This window comes from Lemur catta, chromosome 7 (genome assembly GCF_020740605.2).
Source record: "Lemur catta isolate mLemCat1 chromosome 7, mLemCat1.pri, whole genome shotgun sequence".
Classification (NCBI taxonomy): domain Eukaryota; kingdom Metazoa; phylum Chordata; class Mammalia; order Primates; family Lemuridae; genus Lemur; species Lemur catta.
Window position 1 is genome coordinate 85,219,891 of NC_059134.1, and position 19,669 is coordinate 85,239,559.

General features: G+C 45.3%; 1 protein-coding gene across 1 annotated transcript in view; it reads right to left on the reverse strand.

Moving 5' to 3' along the window:
- PAMR1 (peptidase domain containing associated with muscle regeneration 1) overlaps nt 1-19,669 on the reverse strand; it is a 73,340-nt gene that overhangs the window by 16,855 nt on the left and 36,816 nt on the right. The window contains exons 4-6 of the mRNA XM_045557814.1: nt 17,244-17,358; nt 12,384-12,601; nt 10,211-10,318 (exon numbers count right to left, since the gene is read on the reverse strand). Of these exons, the coding sequence (XP_045413770.1) occupies nt 10,211-10,318; nt 12,384-12,601; nt 17,244-17,358 (441 nt within the window). The remainder of the gene's footprint in view (nt 1-10,210; nt 10,319-12,383; nt 12,602-17,243; nt 17,359-19,669) is intronic.

The window sequence follows — 19,669 nt, forward strand, 5'->3', positions numbered from 1 at the left end:
GTGTGTGTGTGTGTACAGAATATCAATTCTTGGGTTTAACATTAGTTTTTATTAAATCAGAAAAACAAATGTTTCATATGTTGAGCATCCTTCAGATAATGCAACCCTAAAATATGTGTAATTCAGCATTGATCAGAAACTTATCTAACATTTTAGAGGAATAACCAAATGGTGATCTAGCTAATTATAATAGTTATAATAATTTTATGTGTTAGTTGACTCGATCGTGAGATGCCAAATATCTGCTGAAGCATCATATCTGGGCACGTCTGTGAGGGTGTTTCTGGGAGAGATTAGCATTTGGATCGGTAGAGTGTGTCATGGGGATGGTATAGTATAGTATCGGCTCACACAATCAGTACCATCTCTTTGGAGAACCATGACTAACACAAAGCTCTAGACCTCTATTAAGTTAGCTCCTCAAATAAATACCTTCATACAGCATCTTAAGTTGGATTCTCCTAGAAGCTGCCTGTGAGACAACGCTTTGAGTGCAAGTAGTTTACACCAGTGGCAATCTTAGAAAGGACCAACAGTGGTGAGGGGGAATAAGACAGGGAAGTGACTGGGAGGTCTGTATCACCAAGCGAGTTACCACCGTGAGGCAACTGAAGTTCAATGCCATTTTGCAACTCTGCTCGAGACAGTGTAGAACATGTCTCATTGTTATCCCACCCAAGGAGCAAGGGATATGACCTACGACCTATCAACTGCCATCAATCATGGACATAGAAGGATGCTGGCGTGAACACGGACTCACACCTCCAGTCTGCCACATACAGGAGCCAGTGGAAGCCTCAAGCAGGGTGGGAGGGGCATGAGGTTGGAAACCCGTTGGGTTGACACACACAGGAATGATGTACGCATAATCAATCTAGCTACCTCCTTCATTTCAGGAGAAGGGGAAGGATCTAGTTGTTAGAGATATATAGTCTAAAAAATTTAACATTGCTATAATTTACAAAACTGAAGTGAACAACATTTCCCCAACACTCATTTTTAGATAAGGAGAAGAAAGGAGTAGGGGTCAGCATAAAATCAACAACGTTTGCATCTCCAGATGAACTTGTGTTCACTTTCTTTTCATCTCCACACCATCTAATACTCTATTTTTTCTATTGTTCTTGTTCTAGCCCTAAATTATTATTTTAATTATAACCTGTTTGCTTTCAGAAATAGTTTGTGGTGATTTACAAAACTATACATGGAAAGTATACATTTCTTTTTCAGGTTTTTTTGCAAATTTTATGTTAATGAAATATATATGACAGCCAGATAAATACCTGAGCAAAAAACTAAGTCAGGGAACTATGCTGTTCCTTTAATAAGAGCTGGGTTTCAGAGTTATAAGATTATCTGAGCATTTCAGCAAAGAAATACATCCAAAGTCAACAGAATTCATTACTGTGTTATCCAGCTGGTGGCAGGGGTTGGGGACGGAGGGATGTTAGTCCCAATTCTCAGCATACTCTTGGTATCCACCCATTCTCACTCATCACCAAAATCAAGGAAACAACTTGTGACAGATTTTGGTTCTGTTTGGAAAAGGCATTAACTTTCTCATCAGAGCTTTGTTTGTTCGGGAAACCTGACTTAACACAAGGCCAGTGCTTGAAACAACCATCGGATGGCCTTTGCTCCCTTCCTCACTTCTTCTCGCTCAGTTTATATTTGAGTGTGATGCCTCTGCACCAAACCACTTATTTTTTACTCCCAGGAAGGTCTTCACCAGGAATAACGCCAACTCGTGACGTCATGCCCACTGAAAACTCTTTTTATCCCTTTCCAGCCAATGGAATTCTGCCCCCTGATGTTTTCCAGCCCTCTGCGGGGCTCAATGAGACAGTATCCATGTGAAATTATGCTTGGATTGCACACACTGTTATTTATTCATCCGGCAGCAATTTAGAGGCTGAGGCTTACAATTAGCTATTTGATCTTAATCAGTATTGTCTTTGGCCCCTGGTACACTGTGTCTTTCGGATACCATTTTTGCCGTGTTTGGATGGCCTAGTTAATTAGGCAGCTGAAACTGCCTGTACCTAAGAGACAGGTCAACTTTGAAAAATTTTCAGGAAGTCCTGGTCATTTTATTTCTTGTTCAAAATCAACCTGACACATCCCGATTCGATAGAGTAGATGGGTAATTCATGTGAGGGTGAGAAACTTAGCTGTCCTCTACCTACTGAATCTGCCCAGTCATAATGGTCTTCTTGGGGCTCCTCCAGATCTTAGAAGGTTTCTGAGTGACCTGTTGGGGATGGGTGATAACTCTAAACTACTGGCGGAAATGTCCCCCAGCAATAGTCATAGTCAACTTTTCAAAATATAAGAAATGTTTGCTATAAAACTGGCTCAAGCTGGGCAATTCTCTTCTGTTTAGCCTTGGGGATGGTATCCCGAGCTGCTGAGCAAATTTGAGTCTCCTGGGTGATCCCACCCAGTGCCTGGCATACAAGAACCACTAAGTAATTCTCATCACCACCATCACCGTTACCAAAAGCCTCACTAGAGGAAGTTGTAGCCCCGACCCATATGACACGTGACATTCTTCTCTGTACCATTAATTGGGACTGTTGTATGGCTTTGCCAAAAGGAGGGGGAAATACACACTGTATAGCCCTGTCTTACTTCCCCAGTGCCTGGTACCTAATAGACACTCGAAAATGTTTGGCTGGACGGATCTGTAAAGCGGAGATGATCGAAGTACCCAGCACATGGGAATGTTGCAACAATTAAATGGACAATGTCACAAACAGCACAGAGGCTGGCTTATGTTAAGAAAAGAGAGGATAATAACTATTGTTGTTTTTAGCACCTGGATTCCAAAAAGAATGCCTTGTGTTTTGCAAAGAGGAAGCTTTCATCTTTTCAAGAAGGAAGAGGGACAGGCAGTGATTGCCCCACAAGGCAGGAGCCTTTAAGGAAAAGTGGGGTCTCTGTAGCCTTTGCAAGGGCTGGCATCCATCTCGGGGCCCACGATGACAGAGATGTTTGTTTCCATCGGAAGTTAACTCTGCCATGCTCTCACTGTTTTTCTATTCTTTGCACCCTCCTCCCTCTTCCCTCGGTGGACAGACAGGCCATCACAGTCCTAATGGATGACCTCTTAACCCAGAACCAAAATAAAATCTGCCTCTGTGTTCAGTCCTGCCTTGGTGACCTCAGCTGCCACAGCAAAAGCCAAGAGGGCCTTGGCAAAAGCAGGCAAGTGCAAGTGAGGGCTTCGCAGCCCTTTCCACACTGAGGGGTGCTCCACCCCCAGTTCTCGGAGGCCGTTAGGCTGAGAATTGTTTATGTGGCCTCACCTGTCTTCTCCTTATTTGCCTGGAATGCTGTCCATGCTAAAATAGCTGCCGACTAGCAAAATGTTCCCTTTCCAGGACAGTCCTCCAGCATGAGGCATAGCTATGCTTTGGCCAAGAAGCACAGGGCCCCTGGAGCCCACTAGAGTTCCAAGATGTCCTGTGGTCTGTGGAGATACAGGGTCACTCAACAAAGACGGATCCAAATGAAAGGAAAACATTTCCCCTGAATTTAAAAACGAAAACCAAAAAACCAAACACATCCGTTATTAACTATGTATGCAAGGGCATAGTTCTACTGTGTTCAGTGACAGATTTTGGTTTTTTGGATCTAAATCCATGTGGGATGGTGTCCCTCTGAACACACCCAGAAGGATGTCAGAGATGCATTTCCACATTAGGGAGGGTAGGTAGACAGAGCCCCAGGGAATGTGTGAGAAGGGAGCAGCCCACTAGCTGATGGTCTTCCCGGGGTCCTCCAGGCTCTGGGTTCTCAAGAGCTTGTGGGCAATAGCTATGGATTCCCCAGGTCTCTCTCCATGGAATTACCCCTATATCCCTCACCCTCTCCCGAGCCAAATTGCTCCTTCTCTGTTGTTCCCTGTCCCTCAAACAAAATACAAAAATGTTACTCTGAAGCACTAGTCTCCAAAATGACCACCAGGGCACTGACATTACAGCCCACACTACCTGTTAAATGAGTGACTATTGAAACCCCATGAGAAACGGGGAGGCCAACCAGATAGCATGATGCTCTGGGCAACCTGCTTTGGGGTGTCCGAATCTAGTTCCTCCCTGGCATGACCTCATTTATCATTTCCAACAGCCCCCTCTCTGGGCTGTCTGGGCTACAAAGCCTCTCCATCCATCATGCCCAGTGTAGGTGTCTTTTCCTGGGATCCAGGGTTTCTTTATGACCATGACATTGGCCACATCTACCCATCCTTTTAAACCAGATCTTTCTTGCCTGTGTGCTGGTGCAGTGGCAGCAATACTTAGTATCTGGCAGTGATTCGGGAAGGTGAGTTCACAGAGGAAGCCCAGAAAGTCTTCAAAGAGTTTTCTTAAACCCTGGGGCCCTGAGAAAGCTTTGTCATAATCATCTAGTTTGTAGAAACTAGTGTTGTTGCCCTAACCTCTTCTCCAGAAAATGCCCTGTTCTCTGCTTACTTTTAAATGGCCATCACACGGAGCCGGAAGCAGTAAGGAGAATAATAACTCCTGTTACTCAAATCAGTGCCTTGTGTGGGTCATCTCCTTCCATCCCCACAAGCATTTGCTATTATTTTTCTAGACCTTATAAATGGGGAAACTGAGGCTCACAGGAGTTAAATGACTTGCTCAACACCACCTGGCTGGTAAATTGCAGACTCAGGCTCAAAGCAAGGTCTTGCTGACCACAGATTCCAAGCTCTTGACCCAGAGTGTGCCATCTCACAACGGACAAAGATGCATTTGTCTTCTGTGCATTAAGGATAAGAGATGTCTTCTTAGAACTGCAAAAAAGGCAGTAAATAATTCCAATTTTCAATGCCTCACCTCCAAGGCCTCAGAACCATTTGCAATCATCTGCCAAGCCCACAGCGTATGATTTCTGTCTCTGATGGGAGAGATGACAGCTACCCACAGGGGGTCTCAGCACATTGTCACTGCCTCAGCCTTCAATGTTTCCATGAAAACCCCCAAGTTCCCCAGCCCTTATTCTGCTGAGAAGTGCGGGTCGCCCCTTTGAAGCTGGAGTATAAAGTGTGCCTCTCATCGTGACCTCTTTTCTTCCCAGGCCTTGGGACGGGCCAGTGGGAAACCTCCTGAGACTCCAAAACCCACACGAAGCCAGATTCACCATTTTTCTTTAATTGGTGGAGGCCGGCTTGTTTTGTTCAAAGGCGCATCAGAGCTCGCAGTGTGAGCATTGTGCTCCAAGACGTAGCCCGTTTCATCACCCTTCATTAGGATGCAGGGCGAAACCCCGGCATCGTCAACTGGGCCGGAGGAACAAAGGCCACATGAAATTAGAGCAGGACGATGAATCCCTCGCTCTCCACTTTTTCAAAACAAGATGCTGACCATTTACTCAAGGACTTATTTTGTCATTGTGTTTCATACAAAGAAACAGGAAACTTCAGAGGGAAGAAGGGCCCCCAGTTTCTTACAAGGTGGCCCGGGAAGGCTGGAGGCTGCTGACGGTGTTGGCAGGATGTTAGGCTCGGCCTCAAGGCTGAGGGGGAGCCACTCCCCTTGTGACGGAGGAGGTCACCCTGGCACAGGGGAAAGTTCTTCCTCCTTGGGAGACAAGGGAAAGGGAGGCCTAGGGTGGCAGCCCTTGAAGACTGTCCCATCAGGGACCCTCATGCCTTCTCAAGCACTGGAACGGGGCCAGACCTCACCGATTGTTTCTCATCCTTTATCTACAATCCCAGGAAATCTCTCCTCAGACTGATGGAATTAATTCCTTTGACAACAACGCCATTTACAGCTTGACAAGAATAGACCCTAGTTTATGAAACTTGGATCCCAGTTTTTATTTTAAGGACTGGTGTTTATGAGGAAAAGCTCATCTTGTCAATCGGCAAAACCCCTTAGTGACCCTTTTGGCAATAGCTCTCTAAAGTTTAAATATGTGTATCCTTGGAGCTAGTAGTTCAACATCTAAGAATTTATCTTACAAAAATCTCTCTACGTGTGAACAAAAAGATATAGGTAAGTATATTTACTGCAGTCCTCTGCATAGTAGCATAGTATATAATCTTATAAAAGATTATAAACAATATCAAGTCTGACTTTAAGGGCTTAGATGAATATATGATTATACATTCAATGTATAATCATACAATGAGATACTTAGCAATCATTTTCCCAAGTGAGATTTACCAACATGGACTGACTTGGAAACAAAAAATCCATAATATGGGTACTGAAAAGAAGTTAAAAATTATGTATATATTTTAATCTACTTTTGTTTAAAACAGGATTTCTCAACCTTGGCACTGACATTTGGGCTGGAGAACTCTTTGCCGTGGGGCTGTCCTGTGCATTGTAGGATGCTTAGCAGTGGCCCTGGTCTCTGCTCACTAGATGCCCCTCCCTCACCCCCACAATTATGACGACCAGCACTGTTTCCAGATGTTGCCAAATATCCCCTGGGGGGGGCCTTAGAGAACCAAACCACCCCCAGTTGAGAACCACTACAATGACATATAGACAACTTAGGTTTGCATACCATTGAAACAAGTCCAGAAGGATACACACCAGGTTTCTAACAGTGGTTCTGCTGGGGATCAGGATTGGCCAGGGAAAGCAATATACTCTTTTTATCTTAAATACCTCTGTACTGTTCAATTCTTTGGACAAGCATATATTTCATAATTAAATAGAAAATCTGTTTCTGTTCCACTCCACGCACAGACATAAACATACACAAAGAAAATAAAGGGAATAGCTTCTATTAAGAGACAGTCGATCAAGACTCTCTTTGGAAGCAGATGCAGATGAGCCTCAGCGGGGAAGGGAAGTCCTTTGGGAGAACTCACTAACGGCACATGCTGGTAACCAGGGCTTGTCATCGGGGGTCTCACCAAGCCACACGGCAAGACCTGTGTCTGCGAGACTGTGAACTATGTGGGAAATGTGGAATCCTGGCCTTGGGTTTTGAATTTGAGGGGGGCCAGGGTCTTGCACCCTCTGCTTCAAATCGTGCATCTGCAAAAAGGACCATCTGCTTTTCCCCAACAGCTTTAAGAGGACAGATCAGTAAAGCAGCGCCTATGAAGCGGTTTCCCCTTGTCAGAGTTGGTACTATGTAAATAAAAGACAGAATTCTCACTAATATCAGCTTTGGTGCTATTTTCCTAAAGCTGTTTTCCTAAAAAAAACAAGAGCCTAGTCCAATTCGGGTATTTCAGAGTTTAGAGACTCCCAGATGCTTGAGTTTCTTCCTAATTTTGGCAGAATTCTCTCCAACGAGAATTTTCTAGTTTGTTGGTATCCTCATGAGGAAAACAATAAAGTAAATCTTTTTCCTATTTTTCGCTTTTTTAGGTAACACGCTGCTCTGGAAAAAATGGTTAAGGTTTATTCAGAAATTATCAGGTAAACTGCCCCCGACAATTTTTGTGATACATCCCCCACTGAGTTAGTTGGAACTCATGCTGAATTTCCTAGAGGCAAAAACAAATCTGGATCTTACAGAAAATATAAAACATTTATTCCCCCCATATCGAGGCTAGTTATCTGCCGCTAATACCTTCACCCACGGCACTAAGGGAATTATGGTTTGTGAACAATATTTTGAAAACCAGCAAAGGAGCATTCTCTTGCCCGTCTACACTGGTGTTTTAAAGTATCTGAGACAGTTTGTGAATCAAGTTATGAATCAGTTCATAATGACTTATTTTATATTCTTTTTTCATTATGTTTTCTTTTCTTGCTAGAATAGCAATGCTGAGAAATCCATTTCTGACTCACAAGCTACCTATGGGTATTTTAGTCATAACTTTTGGATCAATGTATTGTTCTCCTCGGATATAACCCAGCTTCTTAAAGGCAGTTTAGTTTATTTGGTTGTTTTACTTCTTTCCAACTTTACCTTTGTTTATCAAAGTGTAGTCAGTTCATCAAGAAATTAAGCCTTTCCTTTTTTTGTTTCTTCCTCTGAATCTACAGGCTAAAACTCAGGACTTGCCACTGTCAAGACTCTAGAATCACACTCTATACACAAATTCTAGAAACAAAGGGAGAGCAACATTTCTCTGGTCTGCCTTGCACACAAGGCAGCAGGCTCCAACGAGGCAGGGACCACGAGGTAGAACATCCTTTTCTAAGCCTCTAGCATAGCCACACTCAAGTCAGCTGTGCCAAGCCAGAGCAAGGATGCTTCTAGCAGAACTTGGTGGCACGCTCAGCGACACGCTATCAAAACCTTGGCTCCCATCTGCATTGTTTGCAGGGAAACACTAATGAAAATTAACTGGAAAAATGTGTGGACTTTAGAGAATGCTGTCAGACAAGGCCCCTATAGAGTCAGAAATGACCATGGCAGACACTGTTGATGCTCTGCCCCCGGGTCCATTTTCACTGTCTGTGTGGGCCCCTTCCCCTCCCCAGTCTATAGTGTTTTCTTCCAAGGGCCTGTACCTGTGACTGTCTCTCAGAACTGCTCAGGGGCTGCTGGAATCATGTTGCCCACATGCACAGAAAGCCAGGCATGCCCAGGGCTTATGTCCTCCTACTCCACCAGGATGGCCCTTAGCCAATGACATATTGCAGCAGGTATATAAAAGGCCAGCTCCCTTGCCTTAAAGCAAACTCTGAGATGTAGTTTGTATTCCAGATCTCACTGGTTCACGCTGACGCTGGGATTTTGCCTGAAATCACACCCTTGCTTGGACCCCCTCCCTTGCCAGGCTGGCTTCCCCACGCCTTTATGAGCTTCTCACTGACACACACACCCTCATCTCAGGATCTGCTTTGGGGAGCCCTGCCTAGGACACTATCTGTCCTCCTTTGCTCTCCCCCAAATTTTGATGCTTTTTGTTCTTCTGCACATCTCATTCCATGCTGATAGCTGGAGTCAGTGACATCAGTTTTGGGTCTCAACTTTCTGTTAGGACACATGTCATACATAGGTTCTTGTTACCTGGCACCCTTGATAAATGATTTCAGGTCATAGTGTTTAAGTTCCTCTTTGCCAATGGCACAGTCCTCAGCACTGTACAACTAGGCTGGACAGTCCTTGTGCCACCATATGCAGTGGTCTGCACGTACTCTTCCCAAGGGCAAAAGATGTGCCTGTCAGATACATGCTTAGACTCAGCAGGTTCTAGTTTATCTTCTCAGGCAGAAGTCTGAAGACAATATCACAGAGTCATGTTCTGCTTTTTCAAGAACATGAATTAGAAGTTCCTGCCTGCTTTGGAGTGGGTCATCTGTTTGAGTTGGTTTCCCCTTGTTTCCAGTTTGGTTGACCCTAGGTAACTGGAGGCTATTATTGTTCTGCTTTTGACTCCTGTGTGCAAGAACTGGAGAACTCAGGGGATTCAGTGGGACAGACAGGACAAGCTCAGGCAGGAGGTTGAGGGAGGGAGACATGAGTGGTTAGAGCAAAAGGAGAGCGTCCTAGAGACAGAGAGCCGTGGAATCGCATGGCTGGAAGGATTTCCTTCTGCTATGACTCCTTGATTCTGTCCCACCTCCAGCGAAAGCAGCACAGAGATTGTCTCACCAGTGCAGGATAAGCTCCTTCAGAGAACCCACTATTCCCTCCATAAATGTTGGTTGGTTTGTCTGTGACTCCCCTAACCTTGTTGTCTATTTATAGGATGATCATGTAATGTGTCATTCAATTCAGGACACTTTGAACATGAAGGCTGCTATTAATAATTATGCCCAGACAAAATGCATAGACTGAGACTGTCCCTGGGAAACTGGAGCTCATGGTCACCCTGCATTTTCCCCACCCTCATTGCAGGGCTTTAAACTGCAATAACACACTGGAGTCTATGAACAGCACCCCGGAGCGTAACTCTAAAATCTAGATCTTAGGATGGACAGGGAGTCAGACTCTGAGCCACAGGAGTGTTTAGCACGTGGCTTTCTATTATTGACCTATTCTTGGTGTTTTTGCACTCTGAATATTATTCAAGGCCATTGAATATTTCTGAGAGGTATTTGCAGCAGGTGAGGGCTATTAATAGAAATGTCAATGGGTAAACCTGGGTAGTTCCAAACAACCTGACTCAGCAGCAGCCCTACCCTTCTTGGAACCACTCAGTGGGGGTGTCCACACTACGTGCCATCTTGGATAGACCATCCTAGATGCCAAGAAGCAATAGGCCCTGCAAGCCCCCGAAGCCCTCTCCACTCCAGCCCCGTATGACACCTTAACTCCCCCTGGGAGGCATACTCACGATTCTCACAGTGCGGCCCGGTGTATCCTGCCAGGCAGGCACACCTGTAAGATCCAGTTTTGTCAAGGAGGCAAGTGCCATCGTGGAAACAAGGGGAGGAGGAGCACGCTGCAAGAGAAAAGGCATTCCTCAGGCCCTGTGCAACGAGTTGATGTCTTCAAGCCTGGCATCTTGGCCAAAGTCTTTCACTTATCTATCAAAGTCTTCTTGTAATGTGTTTATTACTTTTACTGAATTCATGGTACTATTATTTGAGGATGCCTAAAACAAATGTTCATTAATTGTCAAATGTTGCTGATATCATGTGACATTTTCGCCTATAATCCCAGCACTTTGGGAGGCTGAGGTGGGAGGACTGCTTGAGGGCAAGAGTTCAAGACCAGCCTGGGCAACATAGCAAGACCCTGTCTCTACAAAATGAAAGGAAGGAAGGAAGGGAGGGAGGGAGGGAGGGAAGAAGGGAGGGAGGAAGGAAGGAAGGAACATAACACTTGGCTCAGTTCAACAAATCTGTATTTGAGTGCTTGCTCTGTGGAAGGTGCTAGAGAAAATACAAAGATGAACAGGACATCCTACTTACCATATTTAAGGTGTTTGAAGAAAAGTATACAAGGATTATAACCTGAAGTGTAATACAGTTAGTGCTTTATGAAGAAAGAAGAGAAAGCGCTACAAGATGTTCAAAAAAAGGCAAAGTCACAGCTCATGGGAGCAAGAGAAAAGATTTAGCAGAGGAGGAAGAATGTGATATGTGCCCTGAAGGCTGGGTATTGATGTACAGGTTTGAAACAGGTGACTTTAGCCAGAGGAAATAACTTGAGTACAAGCAGACAGGCAAGGGTGTCTGAGGAGTGAGAAGCGGTGCCTTCTGACTGCATTGCCAAAACTCAGGCCAGTTTTCCCAAACTTCTACAGGGGAGGTTGAGGAATCCATTTCAGAGGAAGAGTCTCTCCTGACCCTCCCTCATTCCCAGAGTCACAAGCTGGCCAGTTGTCTCTGTCCCCGGCTGGCTTCCCTGACAGCCGGCTCTTGCTGACTGCCCTAAGTCCCCACAGATGCAGCTCCTGTGGGACCCTGCTCAGCCTAAGCCCTGAGACGAGGATTCAGCCATAGGCTGATCACCCAGGCCACCCCCACAGGGCATGGCATGGGCAGGGCAGGCACACAGACTGTCGGGGTGCTGAGAGCTCCTGTGGGCAACGTCCTACGGGAGGGGCAGATGGTGGCCAGGGTCTGCCCGTCTTGCTGAATGAATGGGACTGAAGAAATTGATCATACAGCCACCCACTCCTTTCCTGAGACTTTCCTATCATACCTTATACATAAGGAAGCCTTAATGATCAGAATGCCATTATTTTTTTTAAATATAGTATTCTAAAAAATTGAACTTAAACCAGAGTTTATTTTGTAAAACCTGATGTGATCCAAACTCAGAACAATGAGAGTGGGGTCATTCCTTAGGATTTAGCATTTTGGTCATTTTGGTCAAATCCTACTTCCCTATAAGACTAGAGAAGGAGATAAAGTCAGGCTTAGAGTTACTCATCAGGTAAACGACACTTGCCATTGTAGTTTAAGATTTTAATATCTGTGGTAATACAGATGGCAAATGGAGGGGAAGGGTACGCCTGGGGTTGGGCAGCTATTGAGTGCTTACTGTGTACTAGACTATGCTAAGCACTTCATTTGTTCTGTCTTCCAGAGCCTCCTTAATGGGGCAGGCCATGTTGCTATTCCCTTATCACTGATTAGGAGACTGAGGCCCACAGAGGTAAAAGAACTTACCCAAGGTCACACAGCTTGATTTGACCTGCCAGGGCTCGAAAGCCAATACTCTTAACTATGAGAGGGCCCCTCATGGGAGCTCTACAGCCAAGCTGCTTGGGTACCAATTTCTGGTTCTGTGTGACCTGGGACAGATTCTCCAGCCTCTCTGTGCTCCAACCAACTTATCTGTATAAGAGAGATAATGATTCTAGGTTGTGGTTGTGGGTGAGCTTTCCTGAGATCTACCTTGCCATTTTTCCCTTTTTCCTCGGTGTGTAGGTTTCTTCCAAGGACCCGACATGCTAGGTTTTAACACGGCTGCGCAGGGAGGAGGGAGGGGCACAGAAAGGGGCTATCTGTCCGGAGCAAGCTGTAAAGTGCTACATCTGTCTCTGTGGTCTTTACCTGTGATCTCCTCAAAGATGGCGTGGAAGCCATCGAAATTCTTGGAGCCATCGGAATGGAAGAGGACATGGAGTGCGGAGCCGGTGCTCTGGATGGGAGCTGGCCGCTCGTTGCCGCAGACACGCTTGATAATCTGGCCATCACTGTTGTCCCCGTCACGCACTTCCACGTAGTCATACTGGCACATGTAGTCAAACTCCAGGCTCAACATGACAAACCTGCAGGTAGAGAGGGGACAGAAGGAAACATGCCCTGGGCATGTTCAAGGCCAGGTGATGAACAGGTCTTGGGAACGGATGGTACCATCGGCCTGTTCCGATGGGAAAATGGTCCTAGAGCACTGGAGGTCAGATGAGCTCATTTCACAGAGGAATAGAGGAGTGGTACATGCATACCGTTCGCACGTATGTGCACACATGTGTATGCCCAGGGGGAATGAGGTGCCCTGCTCCATGTAGATGACCTTTGCATGTTCTGTCCCTCTTCCAGGGGCACTTTTCCTCCCAGCCTGCATGGCCTAGGCTTAAATAGCCCCTCTTCAAAGAGTCTTTCCTCACCACTTTTTCTAAAGGAGATCCCTTATTTTCCTAATAATGTAGGCACAAATTTTAATTTCTTATACTGACTGCCTTTATTTATTTATTTATTTGTTAATTTATTTATGTATTTATTGCCTGTCTGCTTCACTAGCCCGGAAGTTCCTTAAGGGCAGGAAGGAGCATCTGTCTTGTTCCACCATTGTTTTCACAGCACCCAGCACAGTGCCTGGCACACAGAGACGCTAAACAAATATTGTTGGCTAGATGACGGAATGGATATGACATTGTAATTTTACAGTTGGAGAATAGAAAAAGCTCATGTTGTTTTGCAAGACTAAGCAAAGGAAACAAAGCTCTGCACGCTCTGCTGTTTGATGGAAGGAGCAGAAGGTAACTGCCCTCTGGCTAACAGAATAACACCGCAAAGAGTCCAAAAAGTAGCACCGAATCAGAATTTTGGGAGTTAAGGAGACATGATATATCTGTGCTTATCTAAAAGGGGTCTCAGGTTTGAAAACATCAAGATACATCAGATCGGAAAAGCAGAAGACAATACTAAGCCCCCAATTTGCAGAGACAAGAAAAGAAGCAGCCCCATCCCAGGGCAAGAGAGGCCATTTTTCAAAGATTCCCAAGGGGATTGCCTGAGTGTCAAGTTCACAAGATGTACATCTGTATCTTCTCCTCCACGCTTTAGAGAAATAGAAATAGAAAAGTCCAGGACTGCTGCCTGAAAAGTTGGGACTAGGGATATTTCTACTACCTAGAGTAAAAGCCATACATGGCCAGGATTAGAGAACACTGGAATATAGCAACAATCAGTGTATACATATATGTGTGCATGTGTGTGTGGGTGTGTGTGTGTTTGAAACAGAGTCTCATTTTGTCACCTAGGCTAGGATACAGTGGCGTCCTCATAGCTCACAGCAACCTCAAACTCCTGGGCTCAAGTGATCTTCCTGCCTCAGTCTCCCAAGTAGCTGGGACTACAGGCCCGTGCCACCATGCCCGGCTGATTTTTATATTTTTAGTAGAGATGGGGTGTCGCTATTACTCAGGCTGACCTTGAACTCCTGAGCTCAAGTGATCTTCCCACCTTGGCCTCCCAGAGTGCTAGAATTATAGACACGAGCCACCACCATGCCTGGCTGACAATCAGCATATTTTAAATGTTCTAAAAGGTCCTACTAACAAAGAAACCCAATAACTGAGTTTAATCATTGTTTCACAAAGATTTGATCGCTAGGCTTTTTGGGGGTATAAGTCCTGTGAATCACGCTTTGTGAAACATGCTCTAACATCTAAGAGGACACCTGACTTTGCATCCAGAGCCCCACTCACTCATGTGGGACTTGAGGAGTCAGCTCCTTCTCTCAGCCTTGATATCTTTGCCTAAAAATTGAGGGCAAGGCCGCCACCTAACGGAGACCACAGCTGTATTTGAGGCTGAAATGAGACACTGCAACTGTGATTGCATTCATGTATTCATTCATTTGTTCACTTATGGAACACCCACATTGGAGGCTGGCTCTGTGCCAGACACTGCTCTAGGTGTCAGCAGCATAGCGGTGCCCCAACCACCAGCTAGACACAGTGCCTGTCCTCGTGCAGATGAGCTCTGCTTTAGAAGACAGATGATGAGCAAGGAGACCAAAAACTAAGGTAATTTCAGAAAGTGCTCAGTGCTATGAATAAAATAACTCAGGTAAGAACACAAAGAGGGACTGGGGCAGGGGGGTTACGTTTCTGACACAACGTAGTCAAGGAAAAACTCTCTCAGGATGTAAGATCCAGGCAGAGATTCAGAGACTCAGACGGTACCAGGAAGCCAGCTATGGGAAGGTCCTGGGGCAGGGGAGTCTGCACGTGCAAAGGCCCTGTGGCAGTCAGGAGCGTGGCACGTTTGAGGAACTGAAAGAAAGCCAGGGATGCTGCAAGGTAAAAGGGTAGTGATATGAACCAATGCTGGCAAGGAAAGCCTGTGATAAATTCTGCATGGTAGGAATTCATATTTTATTCCAAGCCCAACAAGAAGCCACCAGCAGTTTTCAACAAGAGAATGATGATTAGATGTAGGATTTCAAAGGCTCACTCTAGCCACTCTGTGGAGAGAGGACGGCAGAGCTGGCAGGAGCAAATGCAGGGAAGCCGGTGAGGAAGCCACAACAGAATCCCCAGGGAGGATGGTGATGGTTTGAAGTATTCATAGAATGGCAGCAGTGGGGACAGAGAGACATGGATAGACGCGAGATTATTTTACAGGTAAGGAAATGGATTTTGTGGTGGCCTGGCGTTGGTAGGTGACACAGAGGGGATGTCAGGGATGATTGTTGAGCTTCTGGGCTGAACATGGTGCATCTGCGTCCTAGTGTTTCCATTGTTACTATTATTATTACTGTCCCCGGCCAGGAGATCCAGGTTTAACTAGATGGAAAGAAATTCGCCATATTTCCACACCTCCTTAGGGCCCTTTCCTGGCAGCTAATATGCTTCTCAGTCCACCACTGTGTTGGTATTTTGGGATTTCCTTTCGTGTCCTGGAGCTTCGAGAAGCTCTTCAGAGGCCCTGAGGGGACCATTTGTCTTGGTCCTGTAGCTGCTGAAATGTTCACATGCAGCACTTAACACCCGCCTTTCTCATTCCTGGCAGACCCCGCCATGAGCCCATTAGGCACAAGAGTGTAGCCCCTCACTTGCCCCTGGAGCCGGCCTTCCTCTAAGAAAGCCCAGCTAATGAGACTCACTCCCAGGTCCTCAGGTCCTGGGGACACCAGCTACCAAGTGCCAGCTTTGAAGAGGAGGATTGGGAAGGGGATCTGTTTTGTTGGGTCCTTTTAATTCAGGGTCCTGTGTTGCCCCTCTTGGAGGACAGAGAGCCATTCAAGGAGTCAGCTGGCCTGTGGCAACCTCTGGGCCCACTGATCCACCCAGAAAATACTTATTGAAACCATGTGCCCTAAAGGATCAGGGCTTTTAATCCCCTCCCCCCTCACCACTGGTTTCAAAGGGAAGAGCTAAGTGGACAATGACCTTAGAAATCCTAGGGGTGAGTGAGTCTCTCTGCTTCCCTGAAGAGGAAAAAGGGAGGAGTTTTCCAGGGGAGAGAAGATGCACTGGAGTCAGAAAGCAGCTCTTTCAACATTCGTTCATGCAACAAGTGTTTATCAAGCACCTCTAATGCGCCATGAACTGCTCCAGGCACTAGGATGCAGTAATGCACAGCTCTTATAAAGCAGGGCTCCTTTGTAGCATTTATCAACAGTTACAGTAAAACAGGGTCTACGCCCTGAACCATGGCATAAATTAAACATTTGTAAGGACCCCAAAGCTCCCTAAAAAGAAATGGCTTGTCGTCCACATAGGTGGGAGAAGTGGTTTACTTGTTGTAGGGTGTTTGCTGTTTTCTGAGAATAGCAATCAAAGGAGCTGTGACAAGCATAAACTCCAATCTGAGTATAAATGCCTTGAAATTGAGACCTGTACTTTTATTTCTTTTTTATTTTACTATTTTTTTAATTTCAGGATATTATGAGGGGACAAACATTTTGGTTACATGTTATGACTTTGCCTCACCCACGCCAGGATTGGAGGTGTGCACTTTCCCCCATACAGTGCTCACGGCATCCATTAGTTGTGAGTTTACCCACCCACACCCCCCAACCCCCAACGACTATTACTACCATTTGATCCAGCAATAGCACTATTAGGCACCTACCCAAAGGAACAAAAGACATTCTATAATAAAGACATCTGCACTCGAATGTTTATGGCAGCACAATTCACTATTGCAAGAATGTGGGAACAACCCAAGTGCCCATCAATCCATGAGTGGATTAATAAAATATGGTATATGTATACAATGGAATACTACTCAATTGCAAAAAACAATGGTGATCTAGCACTTCTTATATTTTCCTGGATAGAGCTTGAGTCCGTCCTCCAAAGTGAAGTATCAAAAGGATGCCTTTTATTTCTTCACATCCTTTCCATAGGACCCAGCCCAGCATGGGGTAGTAGGAAACCTTATTAAAGATTTGTGGATGGCTAGATTGCTCTCAGTATTTTGGTGTTATCCTTGGGTAAAACCATTTGAGCCCCACAGTTCTAGAGCAGTGAATGACAGGTATTTAGTTGACTATAGTTTTAGCCAGGCCTTATCCTACAGAATCCCTGAGAGGTAAAGAGAATAGCTCCAATATACATTTTCTGCTTTTAAGAATAAAGAGCTGATGGTTGGCCTGTGGTCATGGGATCCAGGGCCCTCCACCCCATTGCTGCTTCCTACAAACTCAGACTCCTTAATGCAGCCCTAGCCCCTTACCTTAATTGGATGATAAACCCAGGTTTGGCATGAATGGTCCATTCACAGTGAGCATTTAGTGGGTAGCTCTCCAACAAAATCTGACCCTTTGGGGCTCGCAGAACCTGGCCACATCCTAAGAAGAAAAGAAAAGACTGGGATGCAAAAATTGAGGTCAACAGGAAAGAGGCGGGAGAAGGTCCACACTTCTGAAAATAGAATGAATAAAGGAAAGGAAGAAGGAAATTGATATTTCTCAAGCAGTTGGCAATGTGCTAGGCAATTTGCATAAAGTAATTCATTTAATCCACCCAACAGCTTGGGAAGGGAAGTGGTATCATCCCAATTTTCCAGCTGGGAAAACAGATTATAATCAGAAAGTTAAAATAAATAACTTGTCTAGCTACTAAGTGACAGAGCAGAGACTCGAGCCTAACTGGGTCCCTATGTAAAGTTCAAGCCACTCTCCAGGCCTCCAATTGCCAGCCTGCTGCCCCCACCTTATAAGGCTCAGCAAGTAGACCCTCCCCTCAGCTCTACTCCCCCCGCACCCACAGCCAATCAGAAAATCAATGTTAATTTACTCTGTGAGCAATCAATTATGTAATAAATGCATCTTTAATGTATGACATTGGAAGGGAGAGATTATTTCCAACCAGTTGGACTGGATTGATGGTTTTCCTTCTTTTTCTTGCCCCTAACTCCTTTTATTCAAACAAACTCTTATCAAGACCACCAACAAAAAAAACAGGGATCAAAGAAGGCCTCCTGGTTGAAGCAACAAAAAAAACAGGGATCAAAGAAGGCCTCCTGGTTGAAGCAGAAGCAGGAGCCAAAACCCTCCGCCCCAACCCTCACCTGGTCTGGTTCAGTTACAGCCAAGGAATCCCTAAGGTTTGAAAACCACTGGGCTGAGTAGTCTTGAAACTGTATCATACTTTCTAGTGTTAAGATAAGCACAGGCATGGAAGATGCACCATATTTTTGCACCGAAGAGTTTGAAGAAAATGTCTTAAAGTGGTTTTAAGAAAAAATTATTTGGGTCATGAAATAAATGATACTCTCTAACTGGGGTTGGCAAACTATGATCCATGGGCCAAATTCAGCCCACTGACTGTTTTCATAAATAAAGTTTTATTGGAACAAAACCACACCCATTTATTTACATATTGTCTATGGCTGCTTTTGCACTATCATGGCAGAGTTGAGTGGTTGTGGCAAGAGACACTAGGGCTTGCAAAAATGAAAATGTTTACTATCTAGCCATTTTCAGACAAAATTTATCTACCCAAGTTCTATACAAAAATCCAGATTGACATCATAAATTCTGGATATGCTGTTATGATCAATAACCACACCTCGCCAAATATTGTTTCATGGCAAATGACAGTAATAATCTATCTTTCTTTCTTTCTTTCTTTCTTTCTTTCTTTCTTTCTTTCTTTCTTTCTTTCTTTTTCTTTTCTTTTCTTTCTTTCCCTTCCTTTTTTCCTCTCTCTCTCTTTCTTTCTCTCTCTCTCTTTCTGTCTTCTTTCTTTCTACCTTTCTTTAAGGTCTTGCTCTGTCACCCAGGCTGGAGTGCAGTGGTGCAACACTTCTGAAGTTCAAGGCTCACTGCAGCCCTGAACTCCTGGGCAATCCTCCCGCGTCAGCCTCCCAAAGTGCTGGAACTATAGGAATGTGCCACCACACCAGGCTATTTTTTTTATTTTTTGTAGAGACAGAGTCTTGCTATGTTGGCCAGGCTGGTCTTGAACTCCTGGCCTCAAGTGATCTTCCCACCTCAGCCTCCCAAAGCGCTGGGATTACAGGAATGAGCCACCGTGCCCAGTGTCAGTAGTAATATTTCTACAGTATTAGGAAAAGAGCCCAAACTCTACTTTTGACAAGCGGTAAGATCTGAGGCTTGTTCCTTTTGTGAAAATTACTGCTAGTCGGTCCAATTTGTCTCTTCACTCAGATCTCCAGGGCTGCTGCCCGGCTCCCCCAACAGGAAACATCAGCCTCTGCTTTCCACCTGGGGCTCCTGCCTGGCCCCAGCCCCATCATCTCTCTCTGTAATCCCAACCTCCTCCCTCGGCTCCTGGAATACACCCTTATCCCCCAAAATTCTATTGTCCACACAGCAGGCAACGCCACCTTTTAAACAGATAAATCAGATCACACTGCTCTCTTGATTCAAGCCCTCCAAAGGCTGTTCAGGGTGCAAACACCTTCCTGCGACACTCACGACCCTGCCTCATTGACTGTCCAGACCTACCCTGGGCCTGATGTCGCGTACCACTCATCTGCTTGCCCACACTGCTCCAGACACACAGCCTACTTTCTTTCTGTGCCCAACTTGCTGCCCCCTGAACCTAGAAGGTTCTTCTTTCTCCACATCTCTTCCCTTTAAGAATGAAGCTCAACTGCCACTTCTTCAAAGAGGCCTTCCTCGACCACCCAAC